This window comes from Sesamum indicum, linkage group LG4, assembly GCF_026168435.1.
Source record: "Sesamum indicum cultivar Baizhima isolate 11 linkage group LG4, ASM2616843v1, whole genome shotgun sequence".
NCBI classification, from domain to species: domain Eukaryota; kingdom Viridiplantae; phylum Streptophyta; class Magnoliopsida; order Lamiales; family Pedaliaceae; genus Sesamum; species Sesamum indicum.
Window position 1 is genome coordinate 12,676,777 of NC_142660.1, and position 14,786 is coordinate 12,691,562.

General features: G+C 34.5%; 2 protein-coding genes across 3 annotated transcripts; one reads left to right on the forward strand and one right to left on the reverse strand.

Moving 5' to 3' along the window:
• Positions 1-6,441: 6,441 nt before the first annotated feature.
• On the forward strand, positions 6,442-9,930 carry LOC105160454 (protein DETOXIFICATION 35). Of its 2 annotated transcripts, XM_011077827.3 has the most exons (7): positions 6,445-6,840; positions 7,974-8,599; positions 8,715-8,771; positions 8,863-9,101; positions 9,196-9,314; positions 9,472-9,558; positions 9,642-9,930. In XM_011077827.3, the coding sequence occupies exons 1-7, from the start codon at positions 6,562-6,564 to the stop codon at positions 9,729-9,731; spliced, it is 1,497 nt and encodes a 498-aa protein (XP_011076129.1). In that variant the 5' UTR covers positions 6,445-6,561; the 3' UTR covers positions 9,732-9,930. The 2 variants fall into 2 exon arrangements, with proteins under 2 accessions (XP_011076130.1, XP_011076129.1); XM_011077828.3 differs by lacking the exon at positions 9,196-9,314 and having other exon boundaries at positions 6,442-6,840.
• A 1,641-nt stretch (positions 9,931-11,571) lies between these two features.
• LOC105160700 (Ribosomal protein S5 domain 2-like superfamily protein) lies at positions 11,572-14,769 on the reverse strand. The gene is made up of 4 exons (XM_088879457.1): positions 14,066-14,769; positions 13,032-13,472; positions 12,313-12,393; positions 11,572-12,092 (listed from the first exon to the last, which is right to left on the reverse strand). Exons 1-4 carry the CDS (start codon positions 14,712-14,714, stop codon positions 12,001-12,003), a joined length of 1,263 nt encoding a protein of 420 aa, XP_088735583.1. The 5' UTR covers positions 14,715-14,769; the 3' UTR covers positions 11,572-12,000.
• Positions 14,770-14,786: the final 17 nt, after the last annotated feature.

Sequence of the window (14,786 nt, forward strand, 5' to 3'; positions counted from 1 at the left end):
TGGTAGTGGTGGTGGTAGTGAGTGGTGATTAACCATTTTTTGTCACGTCAGCATCCACGTAGGATGTTGTCCGTGTAAGTAATGTCCATTTGTCACTGAAACCCTAATCCCCAATTTGATTTGTTAATTTTCGGTCACTTTTGACCAGAAGAACCAAAATTGCTACAAATTTTGAACATAAAAGACTAAAATTGCCAGTCTCATAACTACGTGACCAATTTTGAACATAGGACTAATTTTGCAATTTTACCTTAAAATATTATAAAAGATAACTAGTACTATTTACATGGGTGATCCCACTAAAAATATCAATTTGTAAATAATTAATGTAAATCATAATGAGAAATGATTCTTGGCAGCTTAATGACTATGAATTTAATGGTGGTAAACGGACGGGTTGAATGGTGTTTGTGTCCGAATGAGTTGGATTCAAAATGAATTTAAATTGATAAGTTCGGAATTGGTTGCGTTTCAAATATGTTATTTTTTTGTATTTAATTTTTAATAAATTCACATAACATAAAAATGAGTAATATATTCACCAACACTAAAAATAGCTACTATTTGCAATATAAAATTGTAATATCCATTATTTCTGGACAAGTAATCTTGTTCATTGAGGGTTCATTTGGTTCGTATAATTATTTATGATTGGATTATAGTTCATAAAGATTAAATAATATTAATTTTACAAAGTCGCCACATTTGTATTATAAAACCGCTATATAGTTCTCGATTTATTTGCCAATTTTGTTTTTCTGTTTTTATTTTATCCAACCGCTAGGGCGATTATGCATAAAATTTTAAATTATTTGAAAACATGGTATTTTGCTAATATTTTAATAAAATAAAGGGTAATTTACTTTATTTTTTAAAATATAAGGAATAATTTGTTATTTTATTTTTTTATAGAGATTCTTTTGATCATTTTTTATATTATAGGATAAATTGCATTTTTTCATAAAAAATATATATTTAATAATAACTTATCATTTGATTTTTTTTAAAAACGAAACAAATATTTAAGACAGTTCTGTCCACTTTCACGCGACGTTTCAGATCTGCTGTTCTTTCTATTCTCTCAACTCCAATCATCAATATTCAATATCAAGACTCTCGTCCTCCTACTACACCACAACTATTTTTCTACAATATTTCTAGAAATTGACAATTGACAAACGGAGAGAGAGATCATAGCCGATAGAATCTTGTCGTTCAGACGATTCCAACAAGATCAATCATGCTCAATTTCATTAAGTATTTGTTTGTTTAATTAAAATACATATGTTTTAAAATAGTTATAATTTTATTAAATTCTATTTATTAATTAATAATACTATTTATTATTAATTATTAATTAATTATAAATAGTAATTAATAATTAATAATACTATTTATAATAAATTAATAATACTATTTATAATTAATTAAATAGAATTAATAAAATTATAAAATTTTAAAATATATGTATTTAATTGGACAAACAAAAAAAAAGAAAATGAATTCGGCAAACAGTTTCAACGAATTTTTGGTGGAAAAATCTCCAAATTTTCAATTCTCAACAAATACTTGATGAAATTGAGCAAGACTGTTCTAAATAGTATTATTAATTATTAATTATTAATTAATTATAAAATAGTATTATTAATTAATTATTTTTATAAATAGTATTATTAATTATTTATTTATTATAAATAATATTATTAATTAATAAATAGAATTTAATAAAATTACAACTATTTTAAAACATATCTATTTTAATTGAGCAAATAAATACTTGATTAAATTGAGCAAGATTGGTCTTGTTGGAATCGTCTGGACGACAGGATTCTAACGGCTGTGGTCTTAATCTGTGATTCGTCCTGACGGTGGAGAAATGACAGCAAACAGCTTCAGCGCGAATTTTCGACGGAAAAATCTTCAAATTTTCATATCTCAACAAATATTTAATAAAATTGAACTAGGTGGTCTCGTTAGAACCGTTAGGCCGAGGCGAGTCCAGTGTTGGTGGTTCGTGATCGTGGGTCGCTCCGGTGGCAGTGAATCGACGGCCGAAAGGTGCGGTAATCGTGCTAAAAATTCATTATTTACGATTGATAAAACTTGAAATTGTTTGTGGGAAAATGTTCGTCTCATCAAGGAGAGTCGAACGGTATATTTGATAACTGACAACTTGCCATGATGGTCTGAAATTTTAACGAGAAATTGGCAGCAATTCATCGTGGAATAAAATAATTTTTTTAAAAAAAAAAATTGTCATAACATAGAGAATTTTTTTTTTAATTAAAAATTGTGGCACCTACTTTTCTAAATATTTTTAAAATACGTTACTTTTTTTATTTTTTTTCCTGCATTTTTTAAATAAATTCCCCTTGACATTCCGATGGAGGCGCCGCTGCTCGAAACAAGCTCCGGCGACGTCCATCCAATCGATGATAACGGAGACTACCTGCCGGTGAAGGGGCTGAAAGCATGGTGGAGGGCTTTCTGCATAGAATCAGCCAAGCTATGGAGAATAGGCGGCCCTATAGCATTTCAGATCCTCTGTCAGTACGGGACCACCTCTGTCACCACCGTATTCGTAGGCCATCTCGGAGATATTGAACTCTCCGCTTTTTCTAGTATGTTGTCGTGAAGCGGTTTATGTTCTCCATGTGTTTGATGAAACTTGACTACTATTACCGAGATACTGTCCTTTACTCTGTGTTTACGCTGTTTTGATCGTGTGGAGGAAACGGAGGGTGGCGGCGGCGGCGATGTTTGGTGAGCAGTGATGGAGTTGAAAACTGCGGCCTGAGATTAGAGTTTAATGAATAGTGATTGGTGATTTAGACGTCGCTGTTCTTTATTCCATACGATTCACACCTCTTTTACGCAGTTTATAAAAATATGGTTTCCGAATTGAAGCATTGCGAGTGTCAGTGTGTTCTTTTTCAGAATGAACATTGATGGTTGGCATACGATGTTGTTCGTCGGTGTAAATGCTGCTATAATTAAGGTAAAAAGAAGTCGTAGATTCTCATCGACGCTTCAACCAAATACTCTGTCCACGTAACCATCTTTCAATCTCTACTGATTGGGATTCTTTGCATGGCGCCGTCATCCTCGCCACAAGGGACTATTTTTCTGATAGCAACAATATGCAACGAGCGTCTTTAATCCTTTGGAGGAGGGAGCAGGCGTAAGCATGGGAGGCTGTTGGCAAAAGATCCTAGCGTACATCAACTTGGCTTGTTATTACATTTTCTATCTGCTTCTAGGATACGATTCTCTGTTACATTGCTAATCTCGGCGTCCTCGTAAATATTTTTGCCGGAATTGTGCACATGATGCTCACATGACCACATAAATTTAAAGATTTCTTCAAAATCCAGTGAATTAACTTATGCGAAAGTATTTTTTCAGCCCGTATTTAATTACATGGTTTTTTAAAACACATTACCTTTGCCACTTAAGCATCGACTGGAAAAATACTTCCACTTAAGCTAATTCGTCAGATTTTGGAGAAATTTTCCAATTTATGTGGTCACGTGCACATTATCTGTGCGATTCTGGCAATATTAGGACGTTTTGTCTGTAAATTGCCGTTTTTTAAAAATTACTGTCCTGATTTGCTATTTTGAATTGGACCTGAATTAAAATTGCCATTACTCCTAAAAAGCTGGACCAAAGTTACATTTTTTCCTATTTTTCATAATACATTTAGCTATATATAATTAATTCAAATATGATCATATTTAATTTGATCTAAAATTTTCATTCTAGCAATTATGTACTTAGAGCCCGTCAATATATATATATATATATATATATATGTGTGTGTGAGATGCATGGAAATTAATTGTATTTTAGCATAAATTTTATTTTGATTTAAAATGATAAACTATCATTAATTAAAATAAATCGAGTACATTTGAGTATTTTCTTTCTATAACTACTATGGAGCATCCATTTGAGAATTAAGACCTACAATTTAGAAAAATTGACATATTAAGGACAAATCCGCGTTTGAAAACTTAACTGAAATTCATGGCATACGTTATGCTCACCTGCCAAATTCCGGCTAGTTTTCAAATTTCAATGGATTTTGTCTTTTAATATACCAATATTTTCAAGGCTCAATTACAAATTGAATTTATAGAGGATTAAAATTGTCATCCTCTGTAGAAAAAGGAAATCAATGGAGAAATTGAATTAATTGCCATTGCAAAGGCAGAACTTTGGCCAATTTTCATATATTAATTGTTGTATAGTACTCTCTGTTAAATACAGAGGAAATACAGATGAAAGAGACGACTGATAACAAAAATAACAAACTCAAAACCAATTAACCAATCAGCTGACAAAAACGTAAAACTAATAGGACAAGTGAAAAACGTGTTTTTCATTCCACAAATATGCGACTTCGTAAGAAAGGGAGCTCTGCTTCTCTGCTCTGCTTCTCTGTGATCAACCACTTCTCTGTTTTGTCCTCTGCTTCTCTGTGATCAACCAATGCCTTTCATCCGAGAATTCCCAACATCCTCTTATAATTATAGGATCAAAATTACAAATTTTTTCCAACATATGTAATCTATGAATTCTTCAAATTAAAACAATTATTCCCCCCCCCCCACCCCCTCCCTAATTTTGCACGTGACGGAGCAAATTGCAATTGAAACAAAAAGTAATGGACTTAATCTTTGTCGAGGTCGTTAGTCACTTCGAGCGACTTCGGAATAGTACTTGGGATCTAAGAAAAGAATATATAGTTAGGTTTGCTATGAAGTCTCTATTCAAAAACCACCAATACTTAAGTTAGATTATGGTTTGAGTGTAATAAATATTTTACCATAAATTAAGTATAAATATCATATTTATAGGATCAAAAAGCATCCATTTGCGTGGACCACGTGTCAGGATCCCACATCTCACTTTAAGTATTATCAGACCAATCAACGGCTCCAAAAACCATACCATGGGCTCGTGTCTTCAATATAAATTGTATAAATACTCCTTCTCGGGGGGTGATATTTTTCATTTGTAGACCTCAAATTTTCACCATCTTATCATGATAGGATATATGCTTCTAAAGCTACGCCTCCCCAACCATTCATTGCTCATTGCGCCCACCTCACCTCCAATCATTCAATCATATCTCCACACACCTAATATCAGTATTTATAATTTTTGTTATTATTTTTTTCAATATTATTCAATTGAGTAATTTATTAAAATATTAATATAATAATATAATTACGTTTTCTATCTATAAAAAATATATATATATCAAATAACTTATATATAATAATTCCTAGGACTAATCCTAACGCCAACTCTCGCAATCTCTCCTCTTCCAGACCAATCACGGTTAGTAATAATAATAATATGGGTAAATTACAATGAATTCTTTTTAGGTTTGTTTTAATTGTGAACATTTTTTTATTATTTTAAAAATTATAAATAATTTTATGGTACTTTATAAAATTATGTAATTTTTGGATAGAGATATAGAATTGTCCAATTTTATTATTGTTGTACGTAATTTACAAAAAAAATGAAGTGGATCGAAAATTCTGAAAAATTGTAAAAGAATAATTCAGGAAGATTCGTTGTAATTTATCCTAATAATAATAACAATAACAATAATAATAATTTTAAGAATAAATTATGTGAACACCCCTTAATTAAGAATATGTTTAATTATTTAATCTCATTTTGTCCTTAATTACAAGTATACTCTATGAAGTTGTAGTTGCAACTATCACTAGACCCTATATAATTTTACAAGTGTTGCACCTTTTGAGGATAATTAGTGAAAATAATATTTTTTGTCTCGTAATTGAGGACCTTTTCTCATTTGGTCCCATTTATTACTAAATTCTTATTTTTTATTTTATGATTTTAAAAATAAAAAATAGTATTTTTGGTCTCATAACATATTTTTTAATTTTAGATATTTAACAAAAAAGGCCACATGGCGTAAGTGCGTAGCACGTGGTATTTTTTCTTAAGATATACAATAGAAGTTGTTATGGGACGAAAAGTACTGTATTTTAAAAGTTACAGAATCAAAAGTAAAAAAACTCATAATCAATGGGACCAAACTTCCTACCCTAAATCACGGAACAAAAAGTGTTATTTTCCTTCATAATTATATCGACACCCTTTCAAAAAATATACTTACAAAAAAGATATAGGGTACTATAAATATAAAGTATTTGTATAATTAGAACTGGCCTTAAAAAGTATCAATAATATAATTTATCCTAATAATTATTTGGTCACATTGTAAAACGTGTGACCTACAAATTTTGCATGTTTATAGTAAATTGCACGTTAAGTTTATATTACGTATGATATTTTCATGTATTTGATGAACAAATGATTATTATATATTTTATATTTTTAATAATAAAATATATGTTGAACGTTATTCTTTGTAGCACATAATTAAATAGCAGCTGCAACACCACGTACTCTTGTTAACAAACAGGGACGTGCATATTACTGTTTGTTATCCGCTGCCTGTTTCCTCTTTCTTGGCATTGAGCGTTGCTGCCACTGCGCCGTCGCTTAAGTATGGAGGCGCCGCTGCTGGAACGGAGTCCCGACGAGCTCGAGCTGATCGGAGACGACGGCGACTACCTTCCGGTGAAAGGGCTTAAAGCATGGTGGAGGATCTTCTGCATAGAATCAGTGAAGCTATGGCGAATAGGCGGACCCATAGCGTTTCAGATCGTTTGCCAGTTCGGGAGCATCTCCGTCGCCACCATTTTCGTCGGTCACATCGGAGATGTTGAACTCTCTGCTTTCTCCATTGCTCTCACAGTCGTCGGAACTTTTGGTTTCGGCTTCATGGTTAGTTCACTGTTCTTCCTCCTATTTATACTAAACAAATATACTGAAGAGATCTATCGCAGTGTTGGTGCGACGTAATTAATTATATCACAAGTACAAATGATCAATCACACAGCAATTGACCTATCTCTCTGGACTCCCTCCTCTCTCTCTCTTGCTATTCTGTTAGCTATAATTTCTGCAACATACTTAAAAATATTAATTGTGTCTAAAAATTATGATAAACATATTATTAACTATAGTTGAAACTTAAATTTTGTATTAGTTTATTTAAACTGTGATAAATAGTATTAATTTATTATAATATTTTTAAAGTGAATGACATTAAATGATTCTTTCCATACTTGATACTCAAATACAGTATACATACATTTTATTTGTGCATGCAAAGATTTTCACATGTATTTTTTCTTTTTCAATTCATTTATTTTGATTATGTTATATATTTTGAACTTCCGGTCATCAATTTATAATATTTGCAATTAGTTCTGTAAATATTCGAGTAGTAATTTTTAGTTTTGTAATTTGGCAATTTAAAGATAATTTTGATAAAATAATCTCCAAATTAGAGTGTGGAGGAAGACGATAATTTCGATATGTGCCCTGCAATTTTGTGTATTTTCAACAACCTCAGCCTTAATCAAGGGGTTAAAATATCATTATATAGAATTCATTTTGTGTTAGATTAGAATTTGTAGGTTTGAAATGAGGTTGTGGGTATACATTATCATTGCTTGTTTGGAGCTCTGCAAGAGGCAAAGGGACAAAATAGACAAGTCGAGAAGGAAAGGCAATAGGACAACCTGGACCTATTTTAACCTTATAGTTTCTTTGTTTTCTTACAGTTGTTGTCTTATGCTAATATCTTCTTTGACATTATCCGTGGATTATTAAATTGGAGGGTGGGTATTTCAAATGCCAAATAATATTTTTTTTTACTTCATTCCAATAAATATTCATGTTTTAAATAATTTCAAATTCTTCTGCTTTTATTTTAGATTACTGATGAATTTTAAATTATTTTTTTAACATTATCTCAATTCGAATCCTTTATTCTGATATTATAACATATTGTGTGTGATCTGATGTTCATCTTTGAAACCAAATCTAATATAGTCTAATATGGATTGTAGTTTGGGATGGGAAGTGCCCTTGAAACACTCTGTGGTCAGGCATTCGGCGCTGGACAAGTTCATATGCTGGGCATTTACATGCAACGATCCACGATAATTTTATTCGTCTCTTGCATTATCCTATTGCCGGTTTACATATTTGCCACCCCGCTTCTGAAGTTGATAGGGCAGCCCGATGAAATTGCAGAACCTGCTGGATTCTATTCACGTCTGACCATCCCCCAGCTCTTCTCCTTTGCTGTAAATTTTCCAACCCAAAAGTTCCTTCAAGCCCAGAGCAAGGTTACCGTGATTGCCTGGATAGCAGTTATTGCTCTGCTTTTACAAACTCTCTTGTGTTGGCTTTTCGTCAACTTATTTGGATGGGGAGCGGTTGGAGTAGCTGTGGCGTATGATATTATGAATTGGTTTATTGCAATATCACAATTTGTTTACGTGGTTGGTTGGTGTAAGGACGGGTGGAAGGGGTTCTCCTGGTCTGCGTTTAACGATATATGGGCGTTTGTTAGGTTGTCGCTTGCTTCTGCTGTGATGATGTGTCTGGAAGTTTGGTATATGATGAGCATCACTATCCTCACCGGCAATCTTAAGGATGCCGTGACTGCAGTTGGTTCCCTTTCTATTTGGTGAGCTTATAGAACAATAATGAACATATTTTCTTGCATCATTGTTCATTGATGGCCCTATGTAAAGCCATTATTCTTGATGCATTTTTACGGATGTTTCTTTTGTTATTTTCAGCATGAACATTAATGGGTGGGAGAACATGGTGTTTATAGGGATCAATGCTGCTATAAGGTAAAAAAGATCCAAGATTCTCATTGACACGTACGTTTACTCCGTCTAGACGATTTCACAACTATATCATATATATCTTTACATTTTTCAGTGTTCGGGTTTCGAATGAACTTGGCTTGGGACATGCAAGAGCAACCAAATACTGTGTCTACGTGACAGTGTTTCAGTCTTTGCTGATTGGGATTGTTTGCATGATTGTCATCCTGGCCACCAGGGATTATATTGCTGTTATTTTTACTGACAGCGAGATTATGCGGCAGGCAGTGAGTCATCTTTCAGGCCTTCTTGGTATTACAATGCTTCTCAACAGCGTGCAGCCAGTGATATCAGGTATTGTCTTGGATTAGATATGGCAGCATTCTTGTGAATTGCTCGTTGTTGTTTTTCTATATTAGTATGTTTTATTTGTTGGAGAATTGTGCAGGTGTAGCCATAGGAGGTGGTTGGCAGGCGCTCGTAGCGTACATCAACTTAGCTTGTTATTACATTTTTGGTCTCCCTTTAGGATTCCTTCTGGGCTATGTTGCTAATTTTGGTGTCGTGGTAAATAATTTTGATCTTATTATACTACACATAGACGCAGACACACAGAGAGAGTCGGCCTGCGATATACTCATCTACAGTCTAACTAGCTAGTTGTTTGTATTATACTATGTAAATTTTGTTGGTGATGATGAACTTATTACAATCTTATTTTCAGGGAGTGTGGGGAGGCATGATTGCTGGAGTGGCTCTGCAGACACTGTTGCTCTTTCTCGTACTCTACAAAACCAACTGGAACAAAGAGGTTTGTACTAAAACTCCCAGTTATGTTGCAAATTTATCACACTCGTGGCAGTCTTACTAAAAAGGTACAATTACAAATTGCAGGTGGAGCAGATGACAGCCCGAATGCGGAAGTGGGGAGGCCAAGACACTGTGATTTCCATAAAAAATACAGACGTTAAAAACATTGATTAATCTTAGAAAGACGGTTTCGGATTTGGCTAAGGATTTTAAATGAAGGGATTTCGAATTCATTTGATTTCAAATCTACATATTTGAAATCTCTTCTTTGGGTTAATTTGTATGGAATTTATGCAAATTTGTACAAATTTGGGTATGTATTTAATTAGAGAATTGCAAAGAGGTTTATAAAGATGAGTAGGTTATTAATTAACTATGCTCCAAAAATGCTCATAAACTGGCTACTCTTGTAATCCACAGATGGGATTGTAATCGATTTGTTTTTAATAATAATTATTCATTCGCTTTTATTTAAAAAGAATAATAATTTTCACAATTCAAACCATCTCAATTTAAAACATAATTAGAAAGAATTAGGTATTTATAACTCTATCATAACATTAATTACACATTTCATTAATATTATTGTGGGGGTGGAGTGTCGTGCGGGATGCAAGGGATTTGTGATATTCGTTCTAGGTAGCGTCATGACATTGTTTTCACTGCGGAAACATGCATATCATGCATGCAGATCTTTGTCGTAGATCAAAGCATAAATTCAACAAAATTAAAGATTATTATTCGAATTGGGTGAAAAACCCTAAAAACACATGTATCATGTGATAACATGAGAGCGAGTGAAATTATACATTTAGTCCTATAAAATAGAGGTCAATATTTTTAATTTTCTATTTTATGGGATTTTTGAAATGATACCAAAATTAGAAAAAACTCGCATATTTCGCCATGATATAGATATAGCTTTTATATGTCAGTGTTGGGGTGGGACATGCAAGAGCAACCAAGTAGTCTGTCCTTGTTTGCATGATTGTCATCCTCGCCACCAGGGACTATATTGCTGTCATTTTTACTGACAGTCAGAATATGGGGCAAGCAGTGAGCCCCTGAATTATAATTAATTTCACATTTGTCATGTACCAAATCTAAAATGCCAATGGTTTTAGGCTTTTAGCTTGTCAATTTACATATACTAGTACGTGGAACAGACTCAAATGTGTGTATTTTAAATTAATTTTTTTTATTTTTAAATTTGTATTTTAATCTTAATTAATAAAAAATTAAAAATATGCTAAAATATAAGAAAGTTATAAGAAGTTAAAAGTTGGCAACTTGGAGGTTCAGGAAAAAAAAAAAGAGAGAGAAATTTTAAAAGAATGATGAAATATGATTAAAAATTACAAAAAAAACAAAAGTGTACTTCAAGAATGCTCTCGCTTACTAATAAAATTTAGATATTCAAAAATTATATCAATGTAATCAACTTCTAGAAATTAGACCATTATTATTAAATTTGGAAGAATCTTTAAAGATGCTAAGATAGTTCTGTCTAATGTATCAATAAGAGCAATAAAATTTGGGGCCTCATTTGAAAAATTATGGGGTTTTCACATGATTTTGTTTGTAACAAATGCTGAACAGTACATTTGAAGAATGAATTAGATATTTATAATATTTCCTAAGAAATTTTGGAAAAATTGAGATACAGCTGCTTGTGCTTTGGAGATGAGGCAGCAAGACAATCAAATATGTCTATTACATTTGGAGCAACAAAACAAACATTTACTCAATTAAAGCAAAGTTACTCTGTTGAGGCTCCGGACAAACAAGATGGTCCTCGTACTGATGGATTGTTGACTGTCCCAGAGCGACCTGAGAACAACATCATCCACGCCCCTTCATTCAATTTACAGCCCAACACCACTGGTTGATAACATTTGCTTAAACGGATATGGCTTCCCAACATAAGTAAGGAGATATTAAGGACCATCGCCCCGTTACTCCCGACCAACTGATGATAATAAAAATGTCCATGCCCAACAGAGTGCTTAGCCAGTTCGGAAGAAAACATTAGTCTCTTCAGCACACAATTGAATCGAAAGATATGTAGCTGCTACCATAAATTAGTCAGCAGCAGTAACATTTCAGGTTTCTTCAGAACGATTTCATTTCTAACATTCTAACTAATACAATTTCCTGATCTAACTCGGAATATAAAATTATACGACCGGCTGTGCTAAAATTTCTAGGAAATAGACCAACCAACACTTGGGGGACTCCTTCCATGCCCGTAGACAACCAAGATGGGAAAGAATTGTGGGCAGAAAAGGTGAGTTAGGATGCTGCACATATCTTCAACCGCATCGTATTGGAGCAAAATGTTGGACTACAGGCAGTGTTACATGACTGAGCTTCTTATTGAGGAAGAACAATGTAAGAAATGCTGTATGACTTGGGCCAGAAAGGAAGAGTGCAAAACCATTGGTTAACGCTTGACCCATTGGAAGCTTTTCCTTGCTTTTGCTTTACCAGGCTTTTTCCTTTCCACAACTCTCGAGTCCCTTGTCAGAAAACCAGCTGAAAGGACGTCAAATACAGGTTAGAAGATATATCTTAGTCTCACAGAAGAGATTGTATTTAAAATGTTGAGAGGGAAAGTTGATGGGTGATGCTTGGCAACAATTTTTGCACAGGTATAAATAACTTAAGAAAATAATAAGACATTCATATCCAACATGTCCTGGCGCAGGAGGGGACATAAAACAGAAAGAAATATCAATGTCTCCAGAAGCCAAACCTTCTTTTAGAGGAGGACGGAATCCTGGTTCCCAGTTTTGTAATGCCCTACTGATGCCCAATCGGATTGCTCCAACTTGACCTGCTCAAAATAAGGTTCCTTTAATGTATTATACAGGAAAGAAACACAAATTTGCAGTTGCAAGCCAAATAAAACAGTGACCAGTGATTGACAATTGAATAAGGCCAGCTCAGGTAGCTATGCAAGATACACTCGAGATTTTTCATTAAGAAAATAACACTGAAATCACAATAATAGAGGTTTTCTACCATATAATATTGAAATGAACAGTAATCAGAACATCAACTCTGAAGTGGGAAAATAACAGTTTGTGAATCACAATAAGAGATGATGCTAGAATTTCAAACAAGTTTCTGGAAACGATCCTTTGATCACCACAACAGTTAACTATATGAAAGAGCATGAGGTAGATGAACTTTCCAAAGAAGAAACAAGCACATAGATGAACAATTTAATAGGAGCTTCAGTGTAGATAATAAAGCAGCGAGATTCTTCTGAACCAAGAAAAGGACATCAGACAGATTGAGCCACAAATAAAATATGACATTTACAAACATGAGGCAACATTAGATCTTTAAACTGTCAAAACCTCTTGATTGAAGTTCAAATCTAGGAAGGACATCATACTGCAAGGAAAAGGCATTGCATGCAATGCAATGAAGCAGACCAGAATGTTTCCGTTGCAAGCCAGCACTCACCTGAGGTGCCACCTCCTTTAACAGTACAACTGACATCCCACATGCCCAAAGTTTTGGTTTCAGAGAAAGGGCGAAGAAGAGCAGCACGGTGATCAAGCATTGGGAAATATACATCAAACTCTTTGTCGTTCACAAAAAATTTTCCATCACCAGGCTGAATCCAGACGCGGGCAATGCTGCATTTCCTTTTTCCTGTTCCATAAGCCCTTCCCTTCTCGTCTACTTGTCTGACCCGTGCCTTGGCCACCTCCTCCTGTTTTTGGCGCTCTATTTCAGCTCTGCTGGATTTTCTGGTATTCTTCTCATAACGCATGTCTTCAATTTCAGACAGAGGAGGGAGTCCTTGAATGCCTTCAAAATCCTTCAAGGCAATTAAACTATCCAGCATCTCATCTGTTATTCCAGACGCAGATATGAGATCACCAAATGCACGATCTGGACCTGCGACAATCAGCAAAACCATGAATTGATTTCAGAAAGAGAATTCTGTAACTGTACAGAGGCCCTGTGGATGAAATAATTAGACTTGTCCTTGCAAAATAGTTGTCAGGGCAAACAAAAACTTTTCTCTTAAAAATTCAAAAAGATTATAATGAACATAGACATGTAAATGGCAGAAAATTCTAGACCATAAACCAGTTTCACACTCACTAATCACAAGACCGAAAGCAAAATTCAGCTAGTCAAAGCTATATCTCAGTTACATCCCTGCCAAATCCAAGAATTCCTCTCCTTACTAATAACTAGAATTTCCCCAGAACAGCCGAACTTCTATGTCCAAAACAACCAATCAAGTTACATAAAGTCTAAGGCGAAGCTTTCTATGCACCCAAGGATGTGTTTCACACTAACCTGAGTAGAAATCACGATCAGACAACAGAATTCAACATCCAGTGTCATCAGATAACCGCTTAAAAAACACTCTTATACCAATATCAACCCCCCACCCAACAACCTTCCAAACCAAAGGAAAAGAACATTATATTGCAGACGCAAATTAAAACACTAATTCAAAACGGATGACAGTAAACTACCTTTGAGAATCGCAGTTAAGGCCTTCTCCTCAGATTCAAGCTGCTTCTCCTGCTCCCTGTTTTCAATCCCCCCAAGCCCTTCTCCTACTCCATCCCCGAAACCACTGATCCCAATTTCTCCACTCTCTGCTTCAATACCAAACACATCCTCTTCCCCTTCTTCCTTCCCCTCTTCAGAAAAACTCCACGGCTGATAGTCATCAGCAGTCGCCCATTCCTCATTCCCACCAGTGCTCTCTTCCCCCCCAACCACATCACTACCCCCAAAGCTCCACTCTTTCCCATCAACCCTACTAAATGGATCAGCTATTTTATCATCACCAATTTTCCTTTCTCCGCCATTCTGATTGTCGATGCCCTCAAGAGACCCAGATTCTACGGAAAAGACGGAGTCAATATCCTGGTCAACTTCTGAGGACAATTTCCACAAATCAGCTCCGGAGGCAGCTGAATCATCACCAGAGTTCCCATTCCCACCTTTCGTAGAGAAAAAATAGAAATGAGGAGCTCTGGGAGAGAAATACTGAGTGGAGCCCGAAAATACAGGGCCCCGCGCGATGGGTTTAGGGTTAACGAGGTGGGATTTTGAGGAAACTAGGGTTAGCAAACGATGAAATTGTGAAGATTTGGAGATGAAGCGAGAAAGCATTGTAGAGCGCAGATAGCGAGAAGAAAGAGGGTTTGAGGAGGTTTAGAGTTGAGAAGCAAATTCTTGAACAAA